General features: G+C 44.4%; 1 protein-coding gene across 1 annotated transcript in view; it reads left to right on the top strand.

Annotated features, from left to right (window-relative positions):
• The window catches only part of nhsa (Nance-Horan syndrome a (congenital cataracts and dental anomalies)), a 59,597-nt gene extending 33,973 nt beyond the window's left edge, over positions 1-25,624 (top strand). The window contains 10 exon segments of the mRNA XM_080032670.1: positions 11,636-11,788; positions 12,518-12,651; positions 13,475-13,537; positions 16,242-16,434; positions 17,712-17,843; positions 18,636-21,545; positions 21,976-22,099; positions 22,561-22,681; positions 22,683-22,734; positions 22,737-25,624. Of these exon segments, the coding sequence (XP_079888796.1) occupies positions 11,636-11,788; positions 12,518-12,651; positions 13,475-13,537; positions 16,242-16,434; positions 17,712-17,843; positions 18,636-21,545; positions 21,976-22,099; positions 22,561-22,681; positions 22,683-22,734; positions 22,737-23,233 (4,379 nt within the window). The 3' untranslated portion in view covers positions 23,234-25,624.
• The last annotated feature ends 2,203 nt before the right edge of the window (positions 25,625-27,827 follow it).

Here is a 27,827-nt window from a genome sequence, read left to right as displayed (position 1 = left end):
GGGGGGGGGGGGGGACACTGATCTACTGCAGCGTATTGATGCCACTTTAGAGAAATAAAATAGATTATAACTCATATTATAACGTTAGAGTATTTTACATATTTATAACACGTTCAGCTTGTATCTTTTTAGTTATAATTTTTAGTTCAACCTCATATTTACTGTCCAGGCTGCCTTCTGTGTTGTGCTTCTGAGCACATAATGAAAAAAGGTCACAGGTCACAGCCATGTCGTGCACATGGTTTTAACATGACATAAGGAGGTAGGAGGAGGGACACCTTATTGCAGGAGTGAGGTGCAGGAGCAGAGTGCTCAGTGGAGCGTGTTGTTTTGGCAGAGGAGCGTGTTGTTTTGCTGTTCTTTTCTTGTTTATTTTGGCTTTGTCCCGTTGGGAAAGGTACATTCACTCCCAGGCCCTGCTCATCCTGCCTGGCCACAGAGAAGAAACACTTTTCTTTCACCTTTTCTTTACACTCGGCCTTATATTCCCGTAAGCACCCGGGGCTCATGTTGACAGAGCTGACCGTGCACAGGCCGCTCACATTACCTCTTCCCCTTGTTCTGACTTCAAGCTTTTTCATTCTCCTCCACCTTGTGGTTTACACACTAACCCCTTACTTCCAGTAAAGCCAGGAACTGCTTCTCCTTTTTTTTTTTTTTTTTTACACTCCTCCTACCCAGAATCCCCAGGCTTTCAGGAAGGTGCCTGCGAGACGGGAGCTTAGGCCGAACAAAGGCAGGAGGTCAAAGGGCACGCATTTTCATTTGTGAGGCTAATAGAGCCAGGTGTACCTGGAGGGGGACGCAAACCCCAAAGACCGGCCCCAGACACACCCCTTTCCCCTGCTCTGTCGGGGCTGGGCGTCAGTGTGTGTGTGTGCGAGTACTTCAAAGGCCTAGCAAATGCAGGGATCTGGGCCAAGAGCAGCGGGAGAGCCATTACAGCCCAATAGGAGTCAGCTGTGGCCTCAAAGAGCGTTAAATGATGTGATATGAGAGGGTGTGCTGCAGCTCCCACAGCCCTCCATACAGCCAATCAGGAGGACAGAGCTGTAAAATGAACTGCGTGCTGATTTAAGGGGTGAAGGAATTTTAAGTGTACTTAAGAGGATAGGCTGTTCCTTTTTTTTAGTGCATTAACAGCTCTAAAGAAAGACTGCTTTCCTTGCAGGTTGTAATGTCAGGAAGGTTGTTTCTAAAGGTTATAATAGTTACAAAAAAGAGAGCATTATTTTCAGTTTTTAATCATTATCCACACACATTTATGATAGCCTAAATCTTTTTTTAAGATAATGTATTATGCTCATTTTCAGGTTCAAAACACCTCATTTTTCATGGTATACTGTCCAGCTGAATCCGCTGAATCTCATCTTTTCAGCCTCTTTCTGAAACGCTCCTTTTAAGAACCAGCCTTTTTAAGCCCCGCCTTCCAAAAAAGCCCAGTCTGCTCTGATTGGTCTGATGTAACTGCCGGTTTAACTGTCAATTAGATTCAGGATTATCTGGGGGGGAGGGGGGAGGGAGAGAGGGTGGAGAAAAGGAGAGAGGGATGTTTTTTCTCAAATTTATATTGATGTTGAAAAAACCATGACAAAGTGCATTTTGCCTAACAGGTGACTTTAACTACCTTTTAAAACGGCATCAATAGCCGTTAGCTGGACAGGCTAGAGGACAAGTGGTGTGAATGAGCCAGTGATTTACTTCAGTGTTTACTGATGTGAGCTGACCTCCCAGTCTGTGTGTAGACCTAATAATGAGCTGTCTGGAGGTCAAGAGGTAAACAGGTTGCTGAATGCTGGCCCTGCCCCTGCTGCTGACCCCGCTGTGTGGAAATGGCTATGTGTGTGTGTGTGTGTGTGTGTGTGTGTGTGTGTGTGTGTGTGTGTGTGTGTGTGTGTGTGTGTGTGTGTGTGTGTGTGTGTATTGGCTGCAGGAGAGGCTGTCAGTCTGTTTTAGTCGTGCCGTCACAGCTTTTCTTTTTGCTTTTCATTGCTCAACAAGAGCCAGTGAAAGAGCAGACGCTGGTGAACAAGAGGGGCGGCTTGTACTGAGCAACAGGGCAACAAACATTCCCAGTGCTGACAAACAACAAAAGAGTTGCTTCAGACCAATCCCATTTTTTTTCTTTTTGTAGATGTTGGTCGGTGCACTTTAATGATAAGAGCTTTAATGATTGATTTTTGGTTATAGTGAATGTGTTTGTTAACATGTTACCTATCCACACATCCAGTAGTCACCGTGCAACATTAGTATTAATGTACTCCAATCTTGACCCTCCCTATCTCTCCTTTTTGTTGCCACAAGCAAGCTCCTTTAGCTCCAAAATGCTCCACTATTTCCAGCCCTGTCAGTTAAAAGTCAGCTGCTTGGTGCATGGCATGATGCTGCTGGCCTTATCATAGTTGTCTCCCTAAAAAGCAGCTCTCATTCAATAAGGAAAAGACGCTGACAGGCAGAGTTGATGATTCTTTGTGGGTTCCTCAGAAGTACAAAGCCTTTTTAAATGTGATCTAGTTATTAGATGTGTTATTAATGTAAACATGATTAACCCCACTTTGAATATGTGATGGTTCAGTTGCCAGATCACACCCTCTCACCACACAAACCTATATCCATTACATGAACAAATTCTTGAAACGTGTCCAAATGTAGTATTAATGTCATCTAATGTGTTATGACGCTCCAACGACATTGCCTGCTCAGTGCTGTGCTATCAAACGCACCACCACACACTCTCATGAACTCTCCATGCGCTGCTCAATCTTCACAAAGGAAATGTTTCCAAGCATGTCGGACATTTTAACCGTCGCTGAACACGTCCCTCTACTTTTTATAAACCTCCAGAATGTGAACTTTTTCACACTCTCTCTCTCTTTCTCTCTTTCTCTCTCTCTCTCTCTCTCTCTCTTTCACGTCAGAGTGAGAGAGAGCTTCTTGTTGGCACGGCGCCCACCCTGCAATACTTTTACCGCTCCGGGGGCTTTTTTTTTTGAAAATGGAAAGTATTTCAAAGTGACCGCAGACTGCTGTTGGACTTTGTAGTGGTAATGTGAAGCAGCTGAGAAAGCAGGCCTTTACGTCTCATACACCCAGCATACACCGCACCTCTTCCACAGCACAGGGTGATATTCAGTGTCAGGAAATGTCCCGTGTGCAGCAGCCGCATCCTTTCAGATATTATCCAAAAATCATTCTTAGTCAGTGTGTGTGTGTGTGTGTGTGTGTGTGTGTGTGTGTGTGTGTGTGTGTGTGTGTGTGTGTGTGTGTGTGTGTGTGTGTGTGTGTGTGTGTGTGTGTGTGTGTGTGCGTGCGTGTGTGTTTGTGTGTGTGTGTGTGTGTGTGCGTGCGTGTGTGCACGCAATAAGGAAAAAGATAAACATTATTTTATAGCCTCTGTTAGGGAGTATGTCATTAGGGAGAAGCTTCGAGGTTCAAGTTGTAAGTGGTGTTGGTTTGAGTTTTTGTTATCCTGTTGGAATATGTTTTTTGTCTCTCCCGGCTATCTGTACAGAGGTCTGTGTGATTACATTTTCTATATTGGGAAAGGATTCAGATACTGTACTGAATATCTATAGTGTTGGAAGAAGCCCAATCCATCCCCCTTATTTACAATCAGCAGAACCCTTTGTTTAATGCATTCTGTATCTCTGTAATGGAAACTGTGATATCTGATGGGATTTCCCCCACACTCCCCTCCTCCTCACTGCGCCCTCCCCAGCAGTACACACTATAGCTCACACAGACACTTTGACGCTCCAGGCGCTGATCCAAAAACCTCAGCTAAAAGTCTGCTGCAGCACAAGTCTGATTGAATTTCACCTAACCAACATCGTTTTTTTCGTGTGTGGGCTTGCGATACACTGCCAGCGCGCCCCGGTGCTGATGTCATGACCTCAAGCCAGGAAATAAACCCAGACATTATAGAGCACTGCCATTAAAAAAAAAAAGAGCAGTTCAACACACCTGTATTACATCACCATATGTTTCATTGTGTCTTAAGAATCAATTGACAGACTGCAAAAAAAATCCCACACAGTTTACAAGACCTCATTGTAACTTGTAACTCATTGGTGGTGGGAGGGGCCAAAAATGATATCATGATAAAGATTAAAAAAAAATCTATATTTGTCAGAATACATTTAAAATTCCTCCCAGTGTAAAGGCTGATTTTGGCTCCTGAGTGAAAGTGAATTGTGGTTTAAACTATATGCTGGTACATATAGTTGGCTCCTGGGTCGTGGAAAGGTTTTTGGCATGTCCCTTCGTCATTGCTGTGTTTTTTGTTGTATGGTAAAAAAGCCAAAACATCTCCAAACTACTTCAGTTGAGTGACCCTTTGGTCTTGTGTTGCTGATTTCACCAGTAGTTTTATACCGCTCCAACTACAGGCCCATTAGACACGCCTACATTTATTCCTTCCACATTGATTGTCTGGCACGTGGAAACTTTTTTACTAATACTATACTAAAGGTTCCTATACAGTGGTTAAGGTGATTAAGTGCCCCCCACTCCTGATGTATGCATGGTTTAATTATAGGCCTGTATCCATCTTATATCAACCATTTGTTAATGTTCTATCAATACAATTATCATGATCGTTGTATAGCCCAGCCCCTACTATAAATAGATTTGTCTGCCATAAAGGGGGCGGATGGGGGTCTATTTTTCATTTCTAGACAAGGTAATTAATGAGTGGTGTCGAGGAACAGGAAAGAACTTGAGGAAGCCATCCGGTGGTTTGATTACAGCTTAGCAGCCCTTTGCTCTGTGATACCTGCAGGCAGCGGAGGAACAGAAACAATGGTTCATTTAGACTCCCCCCCCCCCCCCCCCTCTGTAGGCACCCTGGTTCCCAGCATCACATTCCGAGCAGGGGTCACAGGACCCACCTGCTAGTCCACATCAAAGCCCCAGGTGAGGTGCAGCCAGGACAGCCTTGTCTCTTGAAAAGGTGCGCTGGTGGCATACTAACATGCACGTCATTGGAAGACACAAGAGTGAGAAGTAACCTGACTAAATTTATTTATTTATTTTTATTCTCGACTTGGGCTCTGAGACATAAACGTTATTACTGTATAGCAGAAAGGGTTTCTTGTCTCCTGTCCGGGCCAATGCAGAGTAGGAGATGTGACCTGTTGTATTATGGGAAATGTAGGATTGTGTCCTGTCGTTGGAACTCCACTCACACTACAGCCAGGATATCTTGGTCTCTGCTGTTTCCATTTGGATCACTTTGAGCACAAACACCAAACATTTGTTGCTTTCTAAATGTGAGGATTAGCTTCTTTTGTCTTTTTAATATAAATTGATGTGTTATGGTTTTGCTGGATGGGCTCTTGTGATGAGCATTTTCCAACATTTTTAGAGCCTACACCGACTGTCATCAATCACTTCATTTATTAAGTTAATAAATAATGAAAAATGTGACACCCAGTGTCTTCTTCTGGACTTCTTTAGGACAGGGGTTGGTGAAAATCAAAGTATTACATGTATAGTATCACTACTACTACTTTTGTGTAGCATACATGCTTGCACACCATAGTAATATTTTCAGCAACTTAACATCCCTGAACACAGTTGTTTCCTTCAACCTAAAGTATCTGCAGGTCTTGAGCCGGGTCCCTCTACCACAAATGCAAACAATCTTGCCCCCCCCCCCACCCCCCCAACTGCTGCTGCTGCTACGTCACCATCAGCTGGGAGGATGTGGGCTCAGAGCGGATTACCCAGGGGAGACAGCTTTTATTCCATGCCTATACTGGCATCAGGACTCTTTGTGTTTTTTACTAATCAGAGCAGGACTTTCTCCATCAGCTGACGGTCAGCATTTCTGTCGTCTGTCTGTTTTTTTTTCCCAGCAGCGAGATGATTTGGGTTTTTTCATCTTATATTTTTGGGGCAAAAATATATCTCTAAGCAACTTGATGAGCGTCTGTACGCGTGTTCTTTCTTGCCCGATGATTCGGGTGAGTTAGCTTTTGTTTTTTTGTTGTTTTTTGTCTTGCAGTGTATATCCTGAAATGAACCCAGATGTTATGTTGTGAAATGATGCCTTTTGGATTTGGTGTCCAGATGAAAATAGTGAGATTTCCAGCACAACTTTTGAAGTAGCATTATATATACCAGTGAGTTATATATATTAATTTAAGACAATGACACACTTGGTACTTGAATGTTATCATGTTGGAGGGACAGATTCAAGTACTGTATATATCCAGCGTCCTGCGAATCCTTCTCCTTGCCATGCCTCTGCAGCACCCCTTCCTGATGATCCTCCATTGTGGGTTAAGCGGTCAGTGTTGTTTCAGCGGTCTTTGGATTAACACTCCAACTCTCCTGTAGCAGACCATAAACAGATTAGTGGTTGCCCAAGTCAGGGGCCTGGCTGGACCATCTGTACCCGGCGCTGGGGTTGGGGAAGGGGAACATACATGGGGGTGGGGGAGGGGGGGGGGGGGGGAGTGGGAGCAGATGTTGCGGTTGGAGCTGTAGGTCAGCGTGGCATTGGAGCAGAGGGAGACGCTGCTGTAAGGACATGAGGGGACAGACACACAGGCTCTCTGTTTAGGGGACTGAGGGACAGAGAGCAATAACTGATTTTATGTCTCGCTTGATGTGACACCACACACTGAGCCTCTTGTCATGGCTCTAGGATGCTGCGTTACACTCACATCCCAAGGTACTGTGTCATCTACTGAGGCTGCATGCATGTTAACTCCACATTTCTTTTTAGCTTCAATACCTCCTCGACCACAGCAGTTAAGACAGACATGGCCGCACTTTGGACGTCACAAGATTTTAAGAGGTGACAGCACGAAAAGCTTGTGTTGGAGGCATTTGCTGGGTTAGTTAAGAGTCAGTGATTCTGGACAACACTTCTTTTGTCAACATCAGTGAATCGCTCCTCATGATCCGCTACCTGTGTCCGTACTGGGTGTGTACCGAAATCCAGTGTTATTATTATGCAGGCTCTGCAAACAGGCATGTTGCTAGCTACAGTGCGCCCACTATGCTTACATACCCTTTGTTTACATAACAGTTTACAGAGCCTAGGCTGTGTATTAACACCAGAATCACTGACTCCCCCTTTCACCTGCGCTGTGGAGTGCGATCGCAGCCCGGCCGACACACAGCTGTTGCTGCATGGTCTGATGACGGGAAAAGTATACAACTGAACTCACCTTTAACTCACCTGAAATACACAGGGCTGACTGAGTGAGCACAGTCCACACATACAGTATACCCTGCGTTCCAAATCACATACTTTTTTCTTTTTACTACACTACATACCAATGTAAGGAAGAGTTTTAGGGCCACAGGAGAGGAAAAAAATCACATAAGGAAGTTTTTTTTCATTATGTCAAGAAATGTCAAGAATATAGACGAATACTCCAAAGTGCTATTGGAGTTAGTGGGGTATTTATGTGTTTTCAGCATACTACAATTTTCTGGCATACTTAATAGTTATATGGGAAGTATGGGAATTGGAACGCAGGGATAGTCTTCATGCTTTATGAAGTTGGGAAGAAGTGGATCCTTATCTACATTGTGACCTAATGACGGGACATCTGCGGCTGTGTTTTTTTTCCCAGGCCGCTGGCAGAGTTGTAGGCGTGTGAGTGCGGGTTGTGTATGGGGGGTTTGGCTTGGCTCCTCCTGTCTGGGCCAATGCAGAGTAAATTACAAGGCACAGAGGCAGTCTGAGGGTGCAGGCTTTCATCCCTCCCTCCTCCTGGCCTGCAGGGCTGATAACGCTGTGGGCTTATTGGGGGGGGGATGATCCTTCTCAAGATGAAGAGGAGGAGGAGGAGAGATTGATAGGCTGTGTCATGCAGCAGATTATAGACTGTTTGATTTCACCTTTTTTACGGGAAAGTTCACGGGGTGATGCTCAGTGAAAATAACCATAGAAAATAGAAGAAAGACAAGTTTTGATTTGTTCGAAAATCTCAGAAAGTCTTGGCTTGTCTGGGCTCAGTAGGCCCACGGTGTATCCACCCAGCCTGAGTGTGATAGAAGGAGAAAGCTGCCCAGAGGTCAGTGACATTACTCAAGGCTGCTGTGTGTGTTTTCTTTGGCCTTACTTGGGGGTAACAGCTGACCACGACTCTCCCATTGTAAACGTTGTCCGCCACATTCTCATGTAATATTTTTTAAGTTAAAATCAGAATGTTGGGGGGGCGCCCTTAGCTCAGTTGGTAGGGCGTCCCCCCCATGGGCCTCGGCCAGCAGCGGACCCGGGTTCAATTCCAGCCCGTGGTCGTTCTTTGCATGTCACTCCAGTCTCTGCCCCATTTCAACTCTGTCTCTACACTATCAATAAAGCATAAAAAAAAATTAAAAAATACCAAAAAAAAAAAATGCCAAAAAAGAAATTTGACCCCCCACATCATGGAAATATGTCTCCAATAGAAAGCCTGCTTGTACAGCCTCATTGGACCAAAAGTCACAGACTTCACTGAGCAATGTGAAAGGAGGCAGCAGTGTGTTCTTAGGCCAGGGGTGGGGGTGGGGGTGCAGGCTGTGTCCTAGTTGTTTGTGATTGTTTGTCGGACAGGGTTTTTGGTTTGCTGGAGACGTGGAGGGAGGGTGTCGCATGGCGGGCCAACAGTTCACATCTCAGCAGGGAGGGAGTGGGACAGGCTGACAAACACATCACTGCTGACTCACTTATCTCTCAACCACAGTCCACTACACCACACACATCACATTGTGCTGCTGAGCCTGGTCAACTCTTCAGCATAGGTCAATGAAACACACATATCAGGATGGGTTGACAGATTATACTAAACCCCAAACCAATAAACCGAAGACAATACGGCACCACAGACCTGTAGGATCTATGCTAAGGATGAACATTTTGGTTGAGTCACATGGGTCGAGTCACCATCATCATCATCATCATCTTCAACCGCTTATCCCAAATCGGGTGGCGGGGGCAGCAGTTCGAGTCAGTGTCACAATATTACAGAAAAGGAGCAGTTTGACATTTTTGGGAATGTGCTTACGCTCTTTTTTTTTTGCAGATAGTGTGGTGAGGAGATTGTGTGGTTCGAGAGCCAGTAGACAGCTAGCTCGGCTAAGTACAAAGTTCATAAAAACACACCTTAGCACATTATCTTGTTTGTCTGTGTGTCTCCTGATGTTACAAAAAACAACAATATCTGTTTTTTAAGGGAGAGTTACGTGCTGTGTAACAACAAGATTGTCCCCTGAACTTTGGCCAGAGCTCGGCTAGCTGTCCCCCACTGCTTCCAGTCTTTATGCTACGCTAAGCTAATCTAAATTCAGCTGAGCCAAGTCTCCTGTATCGTACTAGATAATTATCTGCAGAGGGGTCTCTATATTCTGGACTCAATATCGGAAAAATTTTCCCATCTTCCCTAAAATGTTTAATTACTAAGAATTTAAAGGTGCACTATGTAACTTTGTTGTGTGTCAGAGAAGAGAATATTTTAAGGTACATTCTCATAACTGAATAAACAAACTTTTTCTCATATGAAAATTGGATCCCTGGAAAACTGTTTGAAGTTAGAAATCTACCTAAAAACGTAGTTTCACTCTTGTTGGTTACAGGGGGGGGGCCCACTGCTTTGTTCACAAACATATTCTAGTCTTCCGTTTGTTTCCAGGTGGCTCAAAATATATATATTTTTAATGTAGCCTATTCTAATTTCTGATGTTTTCTGAACTACACTGCAGGCTCTGCAAATGTAAACAAATCCCCCTCCCCAACACTGCATAGTGCACCTTTAATGGTAATAAGGCTGTTAGCTTGATTTTTTTTATCACAACACACAAGCAAAGTTACCAGTATAGGTTAGTGAAAAAATATTGTATCGTGAAGCTTCTAGAAAAGCAGCACTGTTGTTTGTGATTGGGTGTGAGGGTGGGATATGGGTGGGGTATGTTCGGGGGGGAAAAAAAGGGGAAAAAAGTTGTAATCCATTGTACTGCAGTTGCTTTGCTACTTTGCGATTTAATAAAAAAACCTTTGAAAGAAAGAAAGAAAAGCAGCACTGCTCCACAAACCTCAATGCACCGTTGGTTGAGTTTACCTCCAGCATTCACAGCCGAGCAGACGCAGCACAGAGCTTGTGTTCGGGGTCGACGAGGTCAACCACTCGAAGGGCGCTCTATGGAAAACCTCAAGTCATCTGTGGGCAGCTAATAAACATGCAGCTTCACCTGGGGATTGTCTGCTATATAAAATCACTCTGCACAGGGAGAAGTTTGATTGGCAGCAGGCTGAGCTTCAGGCCCTGCTGACCTTTGGGCTGCTGCCATCAACAGTTGATCTACGTCTTCTCTGAGTGAAACAGACATGAAGTTAGCTTCTGGCCCGGACTACAAAGCACACTGGGTGCGTGCTTTGCCTCGCAGCAGACACAGGGAGTGAGACAGAGAGCGTTTAAAGTAAAGCTGCCGGGTCAAGGACGAGCCCAAGAACTGTCGGCCAGGTATAAGGGAAGACTGACAGATGTGTCCGTCTCCTGAAGCAAAAGGCTTAGCACTGCTAATCCCTCTAGACGCTCCTGCAGATGTGTAAAGTCTTCTCTGACACGCCAATGTCATGTTTTTGATGCTGTTTATTATCAGACTATTGACTTCTATGCTGCAAACTAGCCATTGTGTAGATTTGGTCTGATACATGTGAGATGCCTTATTCTATTTGCGTGTGTGTGCGTGCGTGTGTGTGCGCGTGTGAGAGAGAGGGATTTTGGTTTTTCGGGAGGGGGAGGTGTTTCATTTTCTCAACTGGCACATGAAGCGGGCCATGCTCCTTCTGAACTCAAACCCTACATGTGTCATTTGAGATCTTGTGCAACCCGAGGAGGTGTAAGGGGGAGAGGTTAGATCAGGCCAGGTATACTGCTCAGTGTTTAGAGGATGACAGTCACAGTATCGGCTCTCACCATTACCTGTTGTGTGTGTGTGTGGCTGCTTTGCATTAGTGAACAGGCTATTGTCCTGCTAAACGCTGGCATGGCTCTGATTATACCTCTAGAATATGAGACACTGCTATTTCACCCCCCAAAACCATTTTCTAACCTTCAGCTGCTCTCATGCGACCACATTGTGGGTGAGTTGACCTTAATGATCTTAATCAGTTTGGAACAACACACAAATGCCAGAATGGAAAGTTAAAGCATTGGTTTGTATAGCCCCCCCCCCCCCCCCCCCGTGGAGCCCCCTTGTGATGAAGCCAACTTGCCTTTCCCACTGCATGTTGTAGGTAGACGCAGTGTTTGTAGAAAAATGCATTCACTGCAGCAAAAGAAGCAGTGACTCAGGGCTTTTCACCTCACGTATTCAGAATGATGTTAAAGAGTACTTGAAGTGGTAACGTGCGCTGAGTAACGTGAACTGTTACCCCCCCCCCCTGCTGAAACCTAGGCTGGGTGATTGTTTGATACAGTATAGGGAGAACCAAGCTTAGAAACCAATAACACATTAACCAAGTACAATAGGGATGGCTTCAATAAGGCTGTAAAAGTATGTTTTAAGTAGTAAAAACATTTTGCACTGCTGGGGGGTTTAGAGAAAACTGGGATGTATGTGTGTTTTCTTGGACCGTGCTTTAGTTGTTGGCTGACCTGGTCCTTCTCTCTCTCTCTCTCTCTCTGTTTGACAGCGGTGTCTAACCTGGATGTGGAGAGTAAGCTGACAGCGCATTACCAAGCTCCCTGGCACAAGCGGAGGAACCTTTTCTACCCCTCCACGCGGCCAGTATGTGTGGAAGAGCTCCACAGTCAAGCCAACCTCAGCCTGTGGGCCCTGCACCGAGGTAAGCCACCCCCACCCCCACCCCCACCCAAACGCTGCTTGGTGTGACCACAGGACAGTAGCAGAGCAAAACTAAAGAGCTGCTTTTTCTACAATGTATCCACTCTATTTGACAGTTCATTTCTCTTACCAACTTGAGCCACCACAGGGATACATGTTTCCCAGGTCATGGTGTTAGTTAGTACGCTGTCATTCTGGTGTTGTTCTGCCCTCTAGTGGACTCGTTTTGCAACCACAGCTTGGGTGTAACAGCAGTAGTGTGGCTCGTTCAATTGCAAATGTTCCTTTGCATAGATTGCAAGTGCAATCTATCATATTTTTGTGAAAATGAAAATGGTGGTAAATGAGTAAAAGTTCACACAGGGAATTCATTCAGACTTCATTCATATGGTAATTGTTCAGGTGTCATTTTGTGTGTGTTTTTTGTTGACTGCGTTGTATGGAGAATGTGGGCCTGTTTAAAATACTGTTAATGAACAGCAACACCCCATTCAGTCCTATATAACAACGCCTACCTCTCTCATTGGGAGGGCAGAAGTCATTCATTGTCAGTCAGTGTCCGATGTGTTTTGCGACCCCCCCCCCCCCCCATCTCTTATACTGGAGTCTTGTTTTGGTAGGATCTTTCCACAGACAGTATTTCAGCTATACTCTTTAAATGTTCTAATGTGCATGTAGACATGTGAGTTGATAGTGGAGATCATCACACACATGATGATTGTTGTTGCAGATCACCAGAGGAGAGGCTCGGGCAGCAGGGAGCGCAGGGTGACCATCTCCTTCTCTGCAGTGCCCCCCATGCCCATGTACACCTCCCCACACATCAGCCCCAGGCAAGGGAAGAGTGCCATAGATCTGACAACGGTGAGACCACACACATTATATTCAATTCAATTCAATTCATTGAATTTGATTCATCCGTTAGGAACTTCATTTGTGCAGAGCAACAGTGTGTGTGTGTACAGTTTACATACCCAGCAACACAACACAATATAACACACACAGACACACATCAACATACCAGCAGTCCAACAACTGTGGTCAGTGGTTCAAATCTTACACGAAGAATTTCATGTATTTTTTGTAGATCCTCACACAGTCTTTTCTTGTTCCATTTTGTCATTGCCATGTGACTTTTAGATGGACAGTCAGTCACTTAACAAATACAATCCTGATTCAGTTCAATAGTAATAGTAATCTGGCAGAGTGCGTCTTTGTATAATGTCTTTATTCTGCTATCATATTAACATGTTACGCAACTCACATGTTCAAATTTCTTTTTAAATGCATTTTTATTTTCACGTGTTGATTTCCAGTTTTATTTTTTTATTTTTTTTCAAACTTGATGACGTACATTTTGAAAGTGAAATGTTCATTCTTTGCTCCAAGCAGCCAGAGAGCAGCCTTGATAGAGCGCCAACCACTCTGTCACAGGTAACGAGGAGGAAGTGGACTGTGCCTGTGTCTCTAACTTGTTCATGTGGTCTTTTTCATTTTTTATCACGTGAAAATACATTTTTTTGGTTCCATCCCATTAGCCTGCCCTGTCCACAAGGTTTACCCTCAGTTGTCTATTTATTTTGTCCCATGTGTATGTTTTGTGTTGAATATCACCATATTCATTTCTGTTACTTTTTTGTTTGTGGTCTTTTTTTTTCTTTCTTTTTTGTTGCCCTTGTACATTCAGTTTGAATCCACCCGCTCCTCCTCACCCACCGAATGTTGCCGCTTCTCTCCGTGGAGCAGAAAGGTAGTGGTCCCTCCCTCCCTCCCTCCCTCCCTCCCTCCTGTGTGTGTGCTCCTTCTGTCACACTGTACTTCACAACTCCTTACCTTTACCTGTTTGTTTGACTCCTTGTCATTTACATAACAAATCTCCTTTTAATTGCATGGCCTCTAATGACAGCTTGCAGTGCACCAACCAGTTAGGAACCTGTTTGTTTGTTTGCCAGCTCCGCCAAACAACAGCGCAGCTGGAGTCTGCAACTCTGGAGAAAGCTTTGTTATCAAAATCAGTGAATATCTCCTCACGATCCGCTTACCTGTCTCTACTCTGCATTCAAAATGTTTTTTTTTCATTAACACTGTTAGTACACGTTGTTATTACCGTAGCTAGCAACATGCCCATTTACAGAGCCTAGGCTGTGTATGAATTAACAGTGGATTTATTTTCAGCGCACACACAGTATTGAACAGGTAGCAGAGATATATTCACTGAATTTGACAAAAAAAAGTGATTCTGACAACAAGCGTTCTCCAGAATGGCTGAGTCCACCTTTTTAAAGCGCTCAGACGGCCAGAGTTCACGTGAGGCGTTCAGTATGTGAGGAATGTGTGTGCTGTGAAGGCCACGGTCAGAGCAGCCCAGCAGCATGGGGCTTTTTTTTTTTACATCTAATGATAGGGGTTGACTTCCAGGAGCTTGCGTCTGTGATTACCCATGATCCTCCTGTGCTGCGGTTTCCTCTGCCTTCCACCCATCCCTGAGAGAGGAGCTGACAGCCTTGTGATTTTTTAAAGCCTGGATATACAGCAGTATGCGCGCTGGATGCCCACCGTGTGAGAAAGAGATAAGCATGTGGAAAGGGGGTTAAGCATAGCATACTGCCACTCCCCACTCTCCTTCCATTTCTCCTCTACCTCTCTGACGTATAGGCGTACATATGTCCCAGTCAATATTTAGAAGAGGTCAATTCGTCTCCTTTAAAAAAAAACCTGCAAGACAATCCCCTTCTCCAAAAAATGTAAAGGGGGCAAACCATTTATATAATCTTCTTACCTGTAACTTTATATTTCCCAAAGATTTCAGACAATGATCCCAAAGTGGAGTAACATCTTCATCTTGATTCCTTAAAAAAAACCACCCTGAAACATGTGATGTGTTATGAATGTGCAGGCTTTACCTGAGAGCCTTACTGCATTGTATTCCATTATATCTGTGTCACCGGGGTACCTGCATTTCTGTCTCTTATTACTTCACATAAATAAAGACATTCCCACCATAAATGAATGCATTAAAAAGGCACAAATTGGTGCATAGAAATTCAACAGAATGCTGGAAATGAAGTGTTTTTTTCTGCTGGAGGGACCCCCCAACCTTGCTTATAATATTCCCCCCCCCCCCCCCCCAACATGTTGAATCAAAACCTACGGCCCTTTGCTCTCAGACACTCCTCAAACCCCCTTTGAAAAAACAGATCAGCTGTTATATACTCTCCTTTTGATTTTTTTACCTCTAGTCGGGTAGAAGTTTCCAAGGAGACGGTGGGGGGGGGGGGGGGGGGGGGGGTTCTTTTGTGGCCAGGGTCCCATTGGTCTGCTGGCAACAGAGAGCACAATAGGCTCAAGAGAGAGACAGGGCTTTTAAAATGGGGGGTGGGTGTGGGTTGTGTGGGAGGAGGAGGAGGAGGTTGGGAACCAGTTCAGCCCGAGAATCACTCCCGGTTTCACCCCAATGTGTGTAGGAATCTCAAGGTAAGGAGTTAACAGCCTGAAATGTATCTAGCACGGAGCAGCAGCTATATAAGTGATAATACTACCGCAGTGTTCCAGTTTTGAAGGAGTCTGGGGAGGGCCAAGGAGCTGGTTGAAAAAAAGCTAGAGCTGGAGTCAAAGAGGGGAGGATATTACTGAGGGTGGTGATTGATACCGTGGCTGTATGGCGTTCACAGGAATGCTGCAGTCATGTTATTTCCTCTCAGATGTTTCACAGACACTTTGCTTGAGTGTTATTATGCAGGAGCAGGGTCGCGCAGATTGTCCGAGGCATGAGCTAAGAGTTTCCAAAAGCGGGCGGAAGTTAGTGTTGTTTATGCTTTGTGTGTGTGACGCACAGCTGCTGAGTGGAGTGGAGAGGACACAACTCTTTCTTTCTCTTCAGCAGCAATAGTATTTATCATGACATGTGCTGTACAGCCCGTGGCAAAAAAAAACAGTCTTGACATGGTTTGGTTATACAGTAGGCTTGGATTACAGTCAGGCGGTGGTGGTCAGCACTATTCACATTTGACCTGATTTTTACAAGTTATTTTAATTCCTTCTTTTTGTTGCATGAAACTTGCTGAGTAGATTGTTTATTGGGCTTTTGAATCTCTCTCTCTCTCTGTCTCTCTCTCTCTCTCTCTCTCCCTCTCTTTCAAAAGCATGCTCTTTATTTCCATCTCTTTTTGGATACTTTGCACTCCTAACATGACACTCAGCTCCAGGAAAAGGCATGTGTATTGATTTAAGCAGCAGCTGCCATTGCCAGTGCTGCAAGTTTTAATAAGAGACCAAATAAAGACACTGACAGCAGCTACGTTGTAACCCCTGACTTTAATCCCTCTCCTCTACACATCCCCCCCCCCTATTCCTCCAGCTGAGTTTGCTCATGTGTAACCCCCACTGCTCATGTAATGCCAGCCTAACCAACAACCGTAACAAACCTAACCAATGCAAATATCCATCTGTTGCAGGCTGCGCCCCCTGACCCCGACACTGACGGGGTGGCCCTAGGTCACCGCTCTAAGCTTCCCATCCTTAACGTCCCCTCCACCCTGGACAAGCAGACTAACTGGTCCAAAGCTCTGCCGCTGCCCACCCCAGAGCAACGAATGAAATGCAATTCCCAAGTCATCAACTCATGTGTCATCCCCATTAATGTGACCGGTAAATTGAAAAACATTGTGTTTTTGTTGTTTTTATGTCTGTGGTGCAAAATTAAAACATCTTAGTCAGGAGCGATTGTTCCTTTTTTTAGTCTCTCGGCGATGCTAGCTGTAATTTAGCGTTTTCTTTAAAGAATAGGTTCGACGTTTTGGGGAAAAAGCTACTTTGTTTTCTTGTTTACAGTTAGATGAAGTTTGATGGCATTCTCCTGTCTGTTAAATATAAGGCTGCAGCCAGGAGATGCCTATAGCTTAGATATATGTATATATATATATATGTTATATATGTTAATTAATGATCTTAAGAAGTGCTGTTAGATGTTATTTAGCTGGTTTTAATTCTAAGCTAAGATAAGCGTCTCCTGGCCATAGCTTGAGAGTGGTTTATTGGCAGAAAAAATAAGAAATTTGCATATTTCCCAAAATAAACCTTATTATAAAGATTTACTTATGCTCTTAAGGCTAATAGTCAGACCAAATGAGCCACAAGTTGTCCTTAAACTGCAAACACTTCTGTTCTCCTAATTAACATTGTACATTTATTGTGTCATGTTGCTGTGTTGCAAAACATCTATACTGTATATACATATATTTGCAATCCTGCCATTCATTATAAATTGAGAATTAAGTCAAGCCTCAATGTGCAAGTCATGCTTTTTGTGGCCGGTTTAACTTTCTTTCTCATGCCTTCAGCTGCTTTGTGCATGTGATTGCGAGGCAGGATGCCGTGACATGAATGCCAATAAGCTCTGTCCACTCTGTTGAAAAGGCCTGTGCCCCGTGTTATTTATTTCACGCTCACGTTGACTCAAAAGAGGAGTTTGAGCGCCACAGTGGCCGAGTCAGAGACAGTTTAGGGGATAAAAAAAGTGCACATTGTAAGCAAAGTCCGGCCATTGCTATGGTGCTGAAAAGGCCTGACCTGCCATCACATGATAGTCATAACTTACACTGACTGAGGGAGAGGCAGCAAAACAAGGAGGAAACAAACAACAACTAAAAAAAAACTAAAGCAGGGAGCAGGATCCTTACAAATACTGTCTTTAATACTGAAATTTCATAGATCATTTTACATCATAACTTCACTTTGATCTCCATCAGGAGAACTATACCCTCAAGTCCTGGCTGCTATTTTTGTAGAGTATCTAATTCAGTTCAAAGTGGGTTTTTTTTTCTTTCTGTACTTTTATGTGACAGCGTGAGAGTTAAAGAAGGATTTGCTGCCGTTGCCGCTAAACAAAGATTCCTCACATGTCCTGTCTTGGTTCTCGGTTGCAGGGCTAGGCTTTGACAGAGATGCCAGTGTGCGCTGCTCGCTGGTTCACTCACAGTCCGTGCTTCAGAGGAGGAGGAAGCTCAGGAGACGGAGGACGGTGGCTGGCGTTCCCAGACAGGTGCAGCAGGATCTAGGTATGTAAAGCCATTGTTACAGAGTGCTAAGTGACTACTGTGTTTAGTCAATGAAGAGACCATGGTTCAGTTAAAAAAAAAATTCAGTGCGTTGTGTGTGTTGTGTACATATCTTACCCGTGTCAGTTTACAACAGAAGAATGTATCAACATTAATATGAGAGACTTCAGCCAAAGATGGGATAGCGTATTTAAAGTCATGTATGGTTTATTTTTAGGAGCACTTCATGCTTTTATTAGCTGAGAGGACAGGAAATGAGGGCAGGGAGAAAGATGGGAAATGACATGCAGAAAAGTTCCCAGACCACAGCAGCTCTATTTCATGTGGAACACCTTACATCTGTAAAAAGAATTGATTGATTGATTAAACTTTATTTCAGACATATCAAAAAAAAAAGAAAAACTAAAAGCATGAAAACACAACACAAAGAATATGTTCAAATGATTTCACAAATAAAAATAAACAAAATAAACAAAAAATAAACATAAGCCTTTGTATATGTGTGCATGATTGTGACAAAGGACACAGAAGTCTTTCTTTAGTTTCTCTTTTATGTTGATGATGATGATAATGTACAAGACAGATTTTAACCTTGTACTCTTTGCACCGTGGGTTGGAGAGACACGTACTTTGGATTCCTCTTTATTTCTGGCACATACTTTAGAATTGACAATAAAGTTGACTTTGACTTTTGAAATGAAAGTTCAAAGTACACAGCTCATCCCAGTTATTTAGCTGAATCTGAGTTCTTTTTTATGTTTATGTAAACTCATTGTCCTTTCTTTCTCCCAGACTCTGACGACTCCCCTGGTTCCAGAGAGCGGGCGGTGATAGTCCACGCCAGCCTCGACATCACTCCCTCCAGTGAGGAGCTGGCCAGCCATCACAGCACCAGAGACTCCGGCTGCCAGACTGAAGACTTCCTGATCTCAGGAGGAGGTTCTCAGCCGTCTAGGAGGAGGATCAGGGCCCAGCGAGGCCAGGGCATCTCCCTCTCTCTGTCCTACTCCGCGGGCAACATCACCTGCCTGCCTGACAGCGCTGCAGACACAATGTTCGGCTCCTCTGCTGTGGACGCACGCTTCCGCTCCCGGAGCCTTCCCCGAGACGGGAACCGCATGATGATGATAGACAACGGGCACGCAGACAGCGATGATGAGGAGGAGGAGGAGCTCTCTGCCTTCCACACAGAGGACTTCCTGCCCGGACACGTGGAGCTGAGCCTGAAGGATGGGGAGGAGGAGGAGAGCACAGACGACCAGGCCGTGTCCCAACACCAGCTGGGCCTCAAGTACAAGCAGCTCTCTGAGAGTCCTGAGCGCGGCTGGATGGAGAGGACCAGGTCCCAGCTGCCCAGGAACCCCAACGACATGGGCAGCTGTGAGATCTCCTCCAGTTCAGACACCTTCAGCAGCCCCGTGCACTCTGTCTCTGTGGCGGGCGTGCTGGCAGGCCAGATGATGGACCACAAGGACGACCACCAGTCCTCCAGCGGGAACTGGAGCGGGAGCAGCTCCACCTGCCCCTCCCAGACCTCAGAGACCCTCCTCCCCGCGGCCTCCCCTCCGCTGACGGGCTCCTCACACTGCGACTCAGAGCTCTCTTTAAACGCTGCCACTCACGGCCTGGCTCATGACGAGCAGACCGGATACATGCTGGACCATTACCCTGGCCTCAGGAGCCAGCGGGCGGGCTCCTTCTCCTCCACTGCTATGGACATATTAGAGGAAGCAGGGACGGGCACTCCCACAGAGGCCGAGTGGAGTTTCCCCCTCCCGGACCCTCCGCGCCCGCAGGACTTCAGCCCTGAGCCCAACAGAGAGGCTGAGAGCAGCCTGGGCTGCCCCAGCTACACCAGCATGGCCACCTGCGAGAGCAGCTACTCTGACAAACCGCCGTCGGAGAAGGCCGACAGCGTCTCACACTACTCCGTAGACACTGAAGGCTACTACACCTCCATGCACTTTGACTGTGGTATTAAAGGCAGCAGAAGCTTCCCTTATAACTATGCAGCTGGCGGCTCTGACTTTAGCGGCATGTCGGACTTTAGCGGCAACATGACTCTGGGGAGACGCTGCCTCTCTTTGAGAAAACCAAAGGCCAAGCCGTGTCCGCCCAAAAGGAGTTCATCCTTAAGGCAAATATGCAGTGAGGAAAACATCAGCCCCCAACAGAAAGAACCAAAGATTACCTGCGGGCAGACGCTGCCACTGTCCGCCAAAGAGAGGAAACTGCAGCTGGTTTTATCGGGCTCTCCAGGGCACATAGAAAGCTCTTCACTAGTCAGGGAGCCCCTGGTGGTCTGGGGGGTCGAGGGCTGTGCTGATCTACCTGACTTTGGCATGTTCAGCTCCACAGACGCACATTCCTTCAAAAACGAGGGTGTGGTCCAGTCAGACTACGCTGACCTGTGGCTCCTGAACGATCTGAAGTCCAGCGATCCTTACCGCTCCCTGTCTAACTCCAGCACAGCCACGGGGACCACCGTCATCGAGTGCATCAAGTCCCAGGAAAGCTCCGGGTCCCAGACGTCCCAGTCGGGCTCCAGAGCCACCACGCCCACGCTGCCCTCGGTGGAGGGAGACTTCAAGCTGTCGTCTCCAGAGAGGCTGGCGGGCCTGGCCAGCCCGTCCAGCGGCTACTCCAGTCAGTCAGAAACCCCCACCTCCTCCTTCCCTTCCTCCGCATTCTTCCCCGGACCTCTCTCGCCGGCCAGCGTTAAGAGAAAGCCCAAAGTCCCGGAAAGGAAGTCGTCTCTTACATCGATATCGTTGCAATCGCTCTCCTGCAAAGGTGGGGCCACCTCCAAGAGAGATTTAGAGCTGCCCACGATCCCCCCTTCCCACCTGGACTTAAGTGCCCTTCAGAGCAAAGGTTTAGCTTACCGGACCCCTGTTCCAATCTTTCACCAAAATAAACAAAAACCGCCGCCAGTGGCAGCCAAACCCATAGCGCCACCTAACACGGAAGTGTACAACGCCCATTCCATGACCATCACACCCACAGTGCTGCACTCGGTTCAGCTCCGGCCCATCAGCAAGGACCAGCAAGGAAGTCATGAGGACAAAACAACTTCTGAATTCAATTGTCCCACTGTGAACTTAACTAGCACACTGTCCTGTAGTACCTCCTTAGAGCTTCAAAGCCCCCAGCAACATGAAACACCCACCAATGGCTCGTGTGAATCGGAGTTAAGCTCAAATGAAGAGCTCGTAGACGGAGGACAAGTAGCGTGTCGGAGCGATACGAGGAACGTTCAGGACAGAGAAGATCTCTCTGAGAGTATGATAGCATTCGGACTGAAGTCAGAGCCCTTAGACATCGCAGACAGGACCGGTAGCCATGAAGAAGAGACTTGGGTAGAATCAGTAGAAGAGACAGTGTGGTCTGGAGACGGCAGCTCCCAGTCCCAACCTTTAGAACAGCAAATACATGAAGAAGAAGAAGAAGAAGAAGAAGAGCCATGTCCAATAAAAACAGGTCCTCCGCTCTCTGTTCAGCACACTTCATCCAACAGTCTTGATAAAGTGCCTGCTACTGACGACCAATCAGAGACGTCGCAAGGGATTTTAATGAGTAATGAAGTTAGCACTGTTAGCAGCGCAGCAGCAGAACATGAGTCATCAGGGGTGTCAGCTCAAAGTGCCTGTCAGGATGTGGAGGAGGGGGCCACGGCAGAGACAGAGGATTACTCCAGTAAAGGTAGGTCCTCACATTTCATAGTTTTCTGTTTGGTCTCATTACTATAGCCAAATCTCTCTCGCTGGGCCGACCAGTCACCCAATTGGCAATATACATATTGGTCAGTGGTGCAAAAAAAACGGTTGTATGATAATAATTTTGAAAAGATAATCTGTATTACTTATTTAGAGTTTAAACTAAAAAAAAAGTCAGCTGATCTGCTTCAAATGGACTCTGTCATTGAAAGTCTTTTGGGACTTTTTGGTGAAAAAAAAACCAAGCGATTTTAAGGGACTTCAGTTTGATCCCCTGGAACCTTGTGACTGTGGTGGTTAGTTGCAGTCCTATGTCATGTTATTCATTAGGGGGTCACATGATAGAAACTTTGCTGACCAATTGTACATTGTCTGCAGTGTTTTTTTCAAATGTTGACTGATTTTCCTGTTAACAGACTCCACACCCAGTGATAGTACAGTGTCTCCTCTGAGCGATGAGTCCAGGCCAGAGGAGGACAATGTGTTTCTGTCGCCCACCAAAACCCGGACCACGGAGGATCTGTTTGCTATGATCCACAGGTACTGTAAGAAACTGGGAGAACAGTCTCTTTGTCTCTCACTCTATGTTTGCAGAGGTTTTCTAAAACCCATATCCACAAAATCCTTCTAACTATGTCATTTGGGGAGTTGGTTGCGTGATAGTAAGCATCTAAAAAAGAGTTAGGCATATTTATCAATACGAATTAAAGATCTTGTCATTTATGTTTGATGAGCTTTACAGAAATTGATGAGGCGGGGCTATGCTCTGGTTCTTATAACACAATAAGTACTTTAAACCAATCACAGCAGTTCTCTGCCCAAACGTTCTGTAAAAACAATGACTGTTGCTATGGATACAGTTTCAACTCAGTTTTATAATATTTATGAACATTCATTTTCAATCAGATTTTTTTTTAAAGCCAACCCAACTTTGACATATTGATTTTGACTATTTCAGACCAGGCTTCCAGAGGCTTTAATCTCTTTTCCTTTATATTCAGGTCCAAAAGGAAAGTGTTGGGCAGGAAGGATTCCACTGAGTTGGGAGCGAGGAACAGGCTCTGCGCTGCATCGGGGAACACGGCTCCCAGCAGCACAGTGAGCTCCCCGGTCCCAATGGTGTCCCCTTCCCCCTGCCCCTCTCCCTCCCCCTCCCCCTCCCCCTCCACCACCACCACCCCCAACCCCCCCTCCCTGCAGAGAGTCACGGGGCCCATCTACAGGAACGCTAAGAAATCCAGCACCTCCAACGAGGAGTTCAAACTGCTGCTGCTGAAGAAGGGCAGCCGCTCTGACTCCAGCTACCGCATGTCAGCCACCGAGATCCTCAAGAGCCCCATCACACCCAAAACTCCCGGAGACTCCCTGCTAGAGTCACACAGGCAGCACGAAGAGCCCGCCTCCCCCCTGCAGCAACAGCAAGCATCACCAGGCCCAGAACTGCTCTCCAGCCCTTACCCCAAAGCCTACTCTGAGGGCTTTTCCCCGAAAGCCTTCCCCACAACTGCTGCTTCCAGGCAGGGCCGTTCCAGGATCCCCCCGCCCGCCAACAGCAGCCGCTACAGCGCGCGGGGCAGACTGTACCCCGTGCCCATGCAGGCCATCTCTGAGGGAGAGGCAGAGAACTCAGACGGGAGCCCCCACGACGACCGCTCGTCACAGGGCTCCACGTAGAACTAAACACACACAAGTAGAAGTGTCAAAAAGGTATGAATTGATGGAGAATGTTAGTTTACAAGTGGACCAGAGCAGAGGGAGTTATAATATATATATATATATCTATGAGATGTGGTGAGGACAGGAACATTTAATGAGGTTCATGTGATTTACAGGACTTTAGCGATGAACCATTTTGTGAATCATAAATGAACTAACTGAGTTTAATAGTTCTTTTTTGGTTATTCTGTGGATACTTTAAACAACTTTACCCGTGTTCAAACATGTTTTATACACATAGAATAACAGGGAACAACATTATTTAGCATATACATTCTGTCAAAAAATAGGATTAATGAATAAAAAATGTATTTCAGTTCAGTCCCACCGATAAAAACAGGCTGACATTTTCTAATTAGTTTACAACACTTGAACAACACCTTTCAGCCTGCTACAGTTTATCAATATTACATCTTAACTTCAGAACTCACACAGTTTGACATTTTTACCATTTTCTCGTAAAAATAGAAAATATTTGTGGGATCCGCTGTATGTATTCTGTGAATACCTTTGCAATTAGACAGTGGTTACATTTCTTAGGGCCAGTCATACAAATCATTATGAGCAACCCCCACCAAACATCAGGACTGACACTGTGTGAGAGACAGCAGCCGAGAGACATGGATTCTCACCGGTACGTTTGTATGTTTCGCTCAGTCCTTTAAAAAGCAAATTGTACATTATTGCTACAATTCTTTACATTCTCATGCAATAAAATGAGTAGCAAAAGGCGAGACAGGAAATGTCAAAAAGCCAAGCACTGAGTGGACAATCTGAGGAGACGAGAAAGAGGGGTTAGGTGTTTAACATGGGAGATGAAAACGTGTTCAAAATGTGTCTGAGGTCGGGGAACAGGTGAGCTGTCAAAGAGAAATGTACTAATGGTCATTTTGTGGTTTGCTGACTTTGGTGTGTTTAGGAATTGTTGAAGGAGGCAAAGTGGAAAGTGTTCAGGAGGATCTAAAATACCTTATTTGACTCAATAAGGAAGAGAAGCCTCAGTAAGTTGAGTGTTTTTGTGAGATTTCTTTTCAGTTTTTAAGAGAGGATGGAAGTTTTTTTTTTTTTTTTTTGCAGCCAGTTTTATCGTCGTCATGTGAGGAGGAAAAAGTCCTGAATTTAGAGGTGTGGCATTTTCTGATGCTTTGAAACCAAATGTCTCCCCCACAAAATGTAACCCACCACGGTTTATCGTATATATTCATGTGTCACACAACAAATAAATATATTTATTTTTTATAACTGACACAGAAAAAAAAAAATCTCAGCATGCTCCCCGATTCGGTTCACATCTTCAGATGAACCTAGAATTAAAAATGGAGGCATGCAATGAATTTCTGGTTTTATAAATGACATATTCTATTCAGATACCTATTTTGTTTATAAGAGACACATTCTAAAATGATATTTCAGACACTGATGGGACAGCAGCTCATGAATTAAATTAAGAACATGAACAGCCATAAGCTACAGGAGAGGACCTTCACCTTTTTTTTCTTCTTTTTTTTTGTCCACAACAATGTTAGAAGTACATGGTGTTTATTGCAGTGATGGTACTCAACCATTATGAGTCTATGTAGCCATATTGTCCTATGGAAGACTACCTATAGGTACACTGTAAATATCAACTGAATTTTGGCCTTAATGGGACTCCATATAAAGTCATATAACAGGGTACACGATGGGTTGTGTCTGTGAAACCTTCATTCCAACCTTGTTTTTGTTTTTTTATTCTTTTTCTTTTTTTGCACTGATAAAGTGATGTTTGTGAAGTTTCATTTTGTCTCTGGCTGTACCTGGAGATATTTATAGACCTGTACATGGATCTGTTGGACTTTTCCTGGGATAATATTCATTCACACACTCTGCGTCGGCTTTAGGAGTGGAGTTAGATGCTTCTGCCAAAGGCTAGAACGTTGCACAATGTTAGTGGCATTCAACTGTTTTCCTCCTACCATTTTACTTGACCTTTTAGAAAACATAATACCGACACTACAGTAGAATTGCAGCGTAGCTCTCGTGGTACTGGACACATTTCATACGGACTTCAGATCCACTTCTATTTACTGTAGGTATCGGCTTTGTATCTTTTGTACAAATTTGTAAATACAACAACTTTTGGAAATTGTCACAAACTTAATGAATTGTTATGTAATGTAAAAAAAAGACAAAAAAGATGAAGTTTACACTCATTTCAAACCCTTTGTATATTTTTGAGCTGTGGAACACTTTGTCTTGTATTTATTTTTTAGTAAGCATTGTGGAAATCCCATAGTAAATCCTATCAAAGCCAAGTGCTAGCAGAAACAGGCTGCCTAGCTAACTGTGTATAAAATGACAAATAAATGTGACTGCTTGGAAAACAGCTTATCTGTGTCGGGGGTGATGTCTACTGTTCTTCATTTTAAAAGGTGTTAAACTTCAATATTTACTCTTATTCTTAGCCACATGAGGACAGTATGCAATTATGGTATGCACTATGCATTGTTCTGTTTCATGTCATTTAATGCATTTATTCCACAAAATGTATTTGACAGCTTGAGGTACTTTAAATATTAAGATTGGACATTTAAAAAAAACAAATACTCGTTTAATTTAAAATATTGTAACACTCACAGGGGCCATAACTTTACATTGAATACTTTTTTAATTTTTTAATTTTTCCTATGCTCTATTCATCCCCGGGGGGAATTCTTAGTAATTCTTACATACAATGTTATTACCTAAAACACATGTTGCAGAAAATACTTGCATACGTTCATATTACTTGCTGGACTTTTACTTGTATAAAACACTTACTTTAACAGTGTGAAATATGAAGTAACTGAACACTTCTTGGGCTAGTGTATGGTTCTCTTTACTACAAAAGCAGGATTCATGTGGTTTTTCATCATGTTAGGATACAAACTGTCTTCACTTTTTTTGTTTACAGTGTTCTGTATTGGACTGCAGTACAGCTATGGTTCCAAAAGATGGCGCCATTTCTTACAATTAAACGACACTGTGAGAGTAGAATTAGTGAAAGACAATACATATCAAGTGTATTAAAAGTCATGTGCATGAACAACTAGTTAAGTTTTAAATCCATGGTAAACAGTTCTATAACAGTAGATCCATATCTACATACTATATTTGTTATGCATAGTAAACCAAATGCATAGTATGCATATCATAGTTTTTAGACTGACATGACCATAAAGACATGTTTTGCTGTTCTATACCAGATGGTAAAATGGCAACAAAATTTGCAGTTTATTAGTTTTCTTGAGTAATATTCTGATGACACAGATAAACACTAGAGGGCGTTCTGTTGTTCTGCTCACTCTCCAGCAGAATGTCCACTGGGTAACTGAATGCAAATTGGGTTTTCATTTAAAATAGGCCTCTTTGTGTCCAGGCCGGAGGGATGAAACAGCTGATAAACTGTCCTAAAATCATCTAAACAGGTTCTGAACAGGTCCCTCTCTCTGCATAACAGACCCAAGCTGTAGGGCCTATTGTAAGTATTAACATGTCACTCCTGCATGTGTTGTGTCATTCTCATGGTCGCGCTCCAACTCTCAACAGTCAGTGTGAATTGTCTTTGTGTTGCTCTGGCTAATGTCAAACGGAGCCTGTGACGGACAAAAAAAACGGCCTTGTTCCCAGTTGGTGCGTGTCAACTGTGCTGAGATTGTAAGTGAAGGAATGAGGGAGACAAGGTAAACAAAGCTCTGGACTGTTTGGTGCCCACCATTTAAAGGGCGGAGTGACCATGAACCCTGACCTTGGGTTTACACTGGAGACAGGGTGGCTTGGCTATGGTTGTGTGTGAATGAATGTTTTTCGTTCTCAAGCGAGAGAGAGAGAGAGAGAGAGAGATCAAAGTGTGTATAATGGGCCAATAAGAAGGCAACATGGAGATGAATGGAGGTTAGCTCTACAACACATACACCATGAGGAAATGTCCTACAAACTGTGATGGTGGTTGACCACAGACATGTCTTTCATTCAGTGTTTGTCTTTTGTGTTGTACAGCAGGCCTCTGGCTCTAAAGATAGCACGGAATTGAAGAGGTCTGAAAAGCTAATGTCGGCCCAGCATGGCTTTTATCATTGTCTGATTACGACAAACATGGACAAAGGCAAGAAAAGACCTTCAAAACAGAACACACACAGCCTCTGAGCACTCACTCTTTGCAGATGGGAGAGACATGTATCTGCTGGGGAGATTTTTTAATTTTTTTTCAATTTCTCATTCTATATTTATATTTGTTTTGGCAGTTCCTTTTTTCAAGATTTAATATATTACAAAATGAGATTGATTAGCGCACTTGTCTCTGCAAAATCTCTCTACGAATTCAGTTTAAACATTTTCTACTTGCACAGAAGTGTCATTGCATCATGGTTCTCCATTTGGTTGCTTTGTGTGTCGCCACCTAAATTTCCCTATGTTCTGTCTGAACACACCGTCAGAGAGTTAGACGGCTAGTTTATGGCTTTTAGTTTGCTAACAAGTATCTAATGTCCAATGGGGAAACACTATACATACGAATAATTAGTGAATATTGACT

The sequence above is a fragment of the Ammodytes marinus genome, assembly GCF_949987685.1.
Source record: "Ammodytes marinus genome assembly, chromosome: 8".
In the NCBI taxonomy this organism is placed as follows: Eukaryota; Metazoa; Chordata; class Actinopteri; order Uranoscopiformes; family Ammodytidae; genus Ammodytes; species Ammodytes marinus.
Note: the sequence above shows the minus strand (reverse complement) of the source record. Positions and strands in the feature narration are given on the sequence as shown.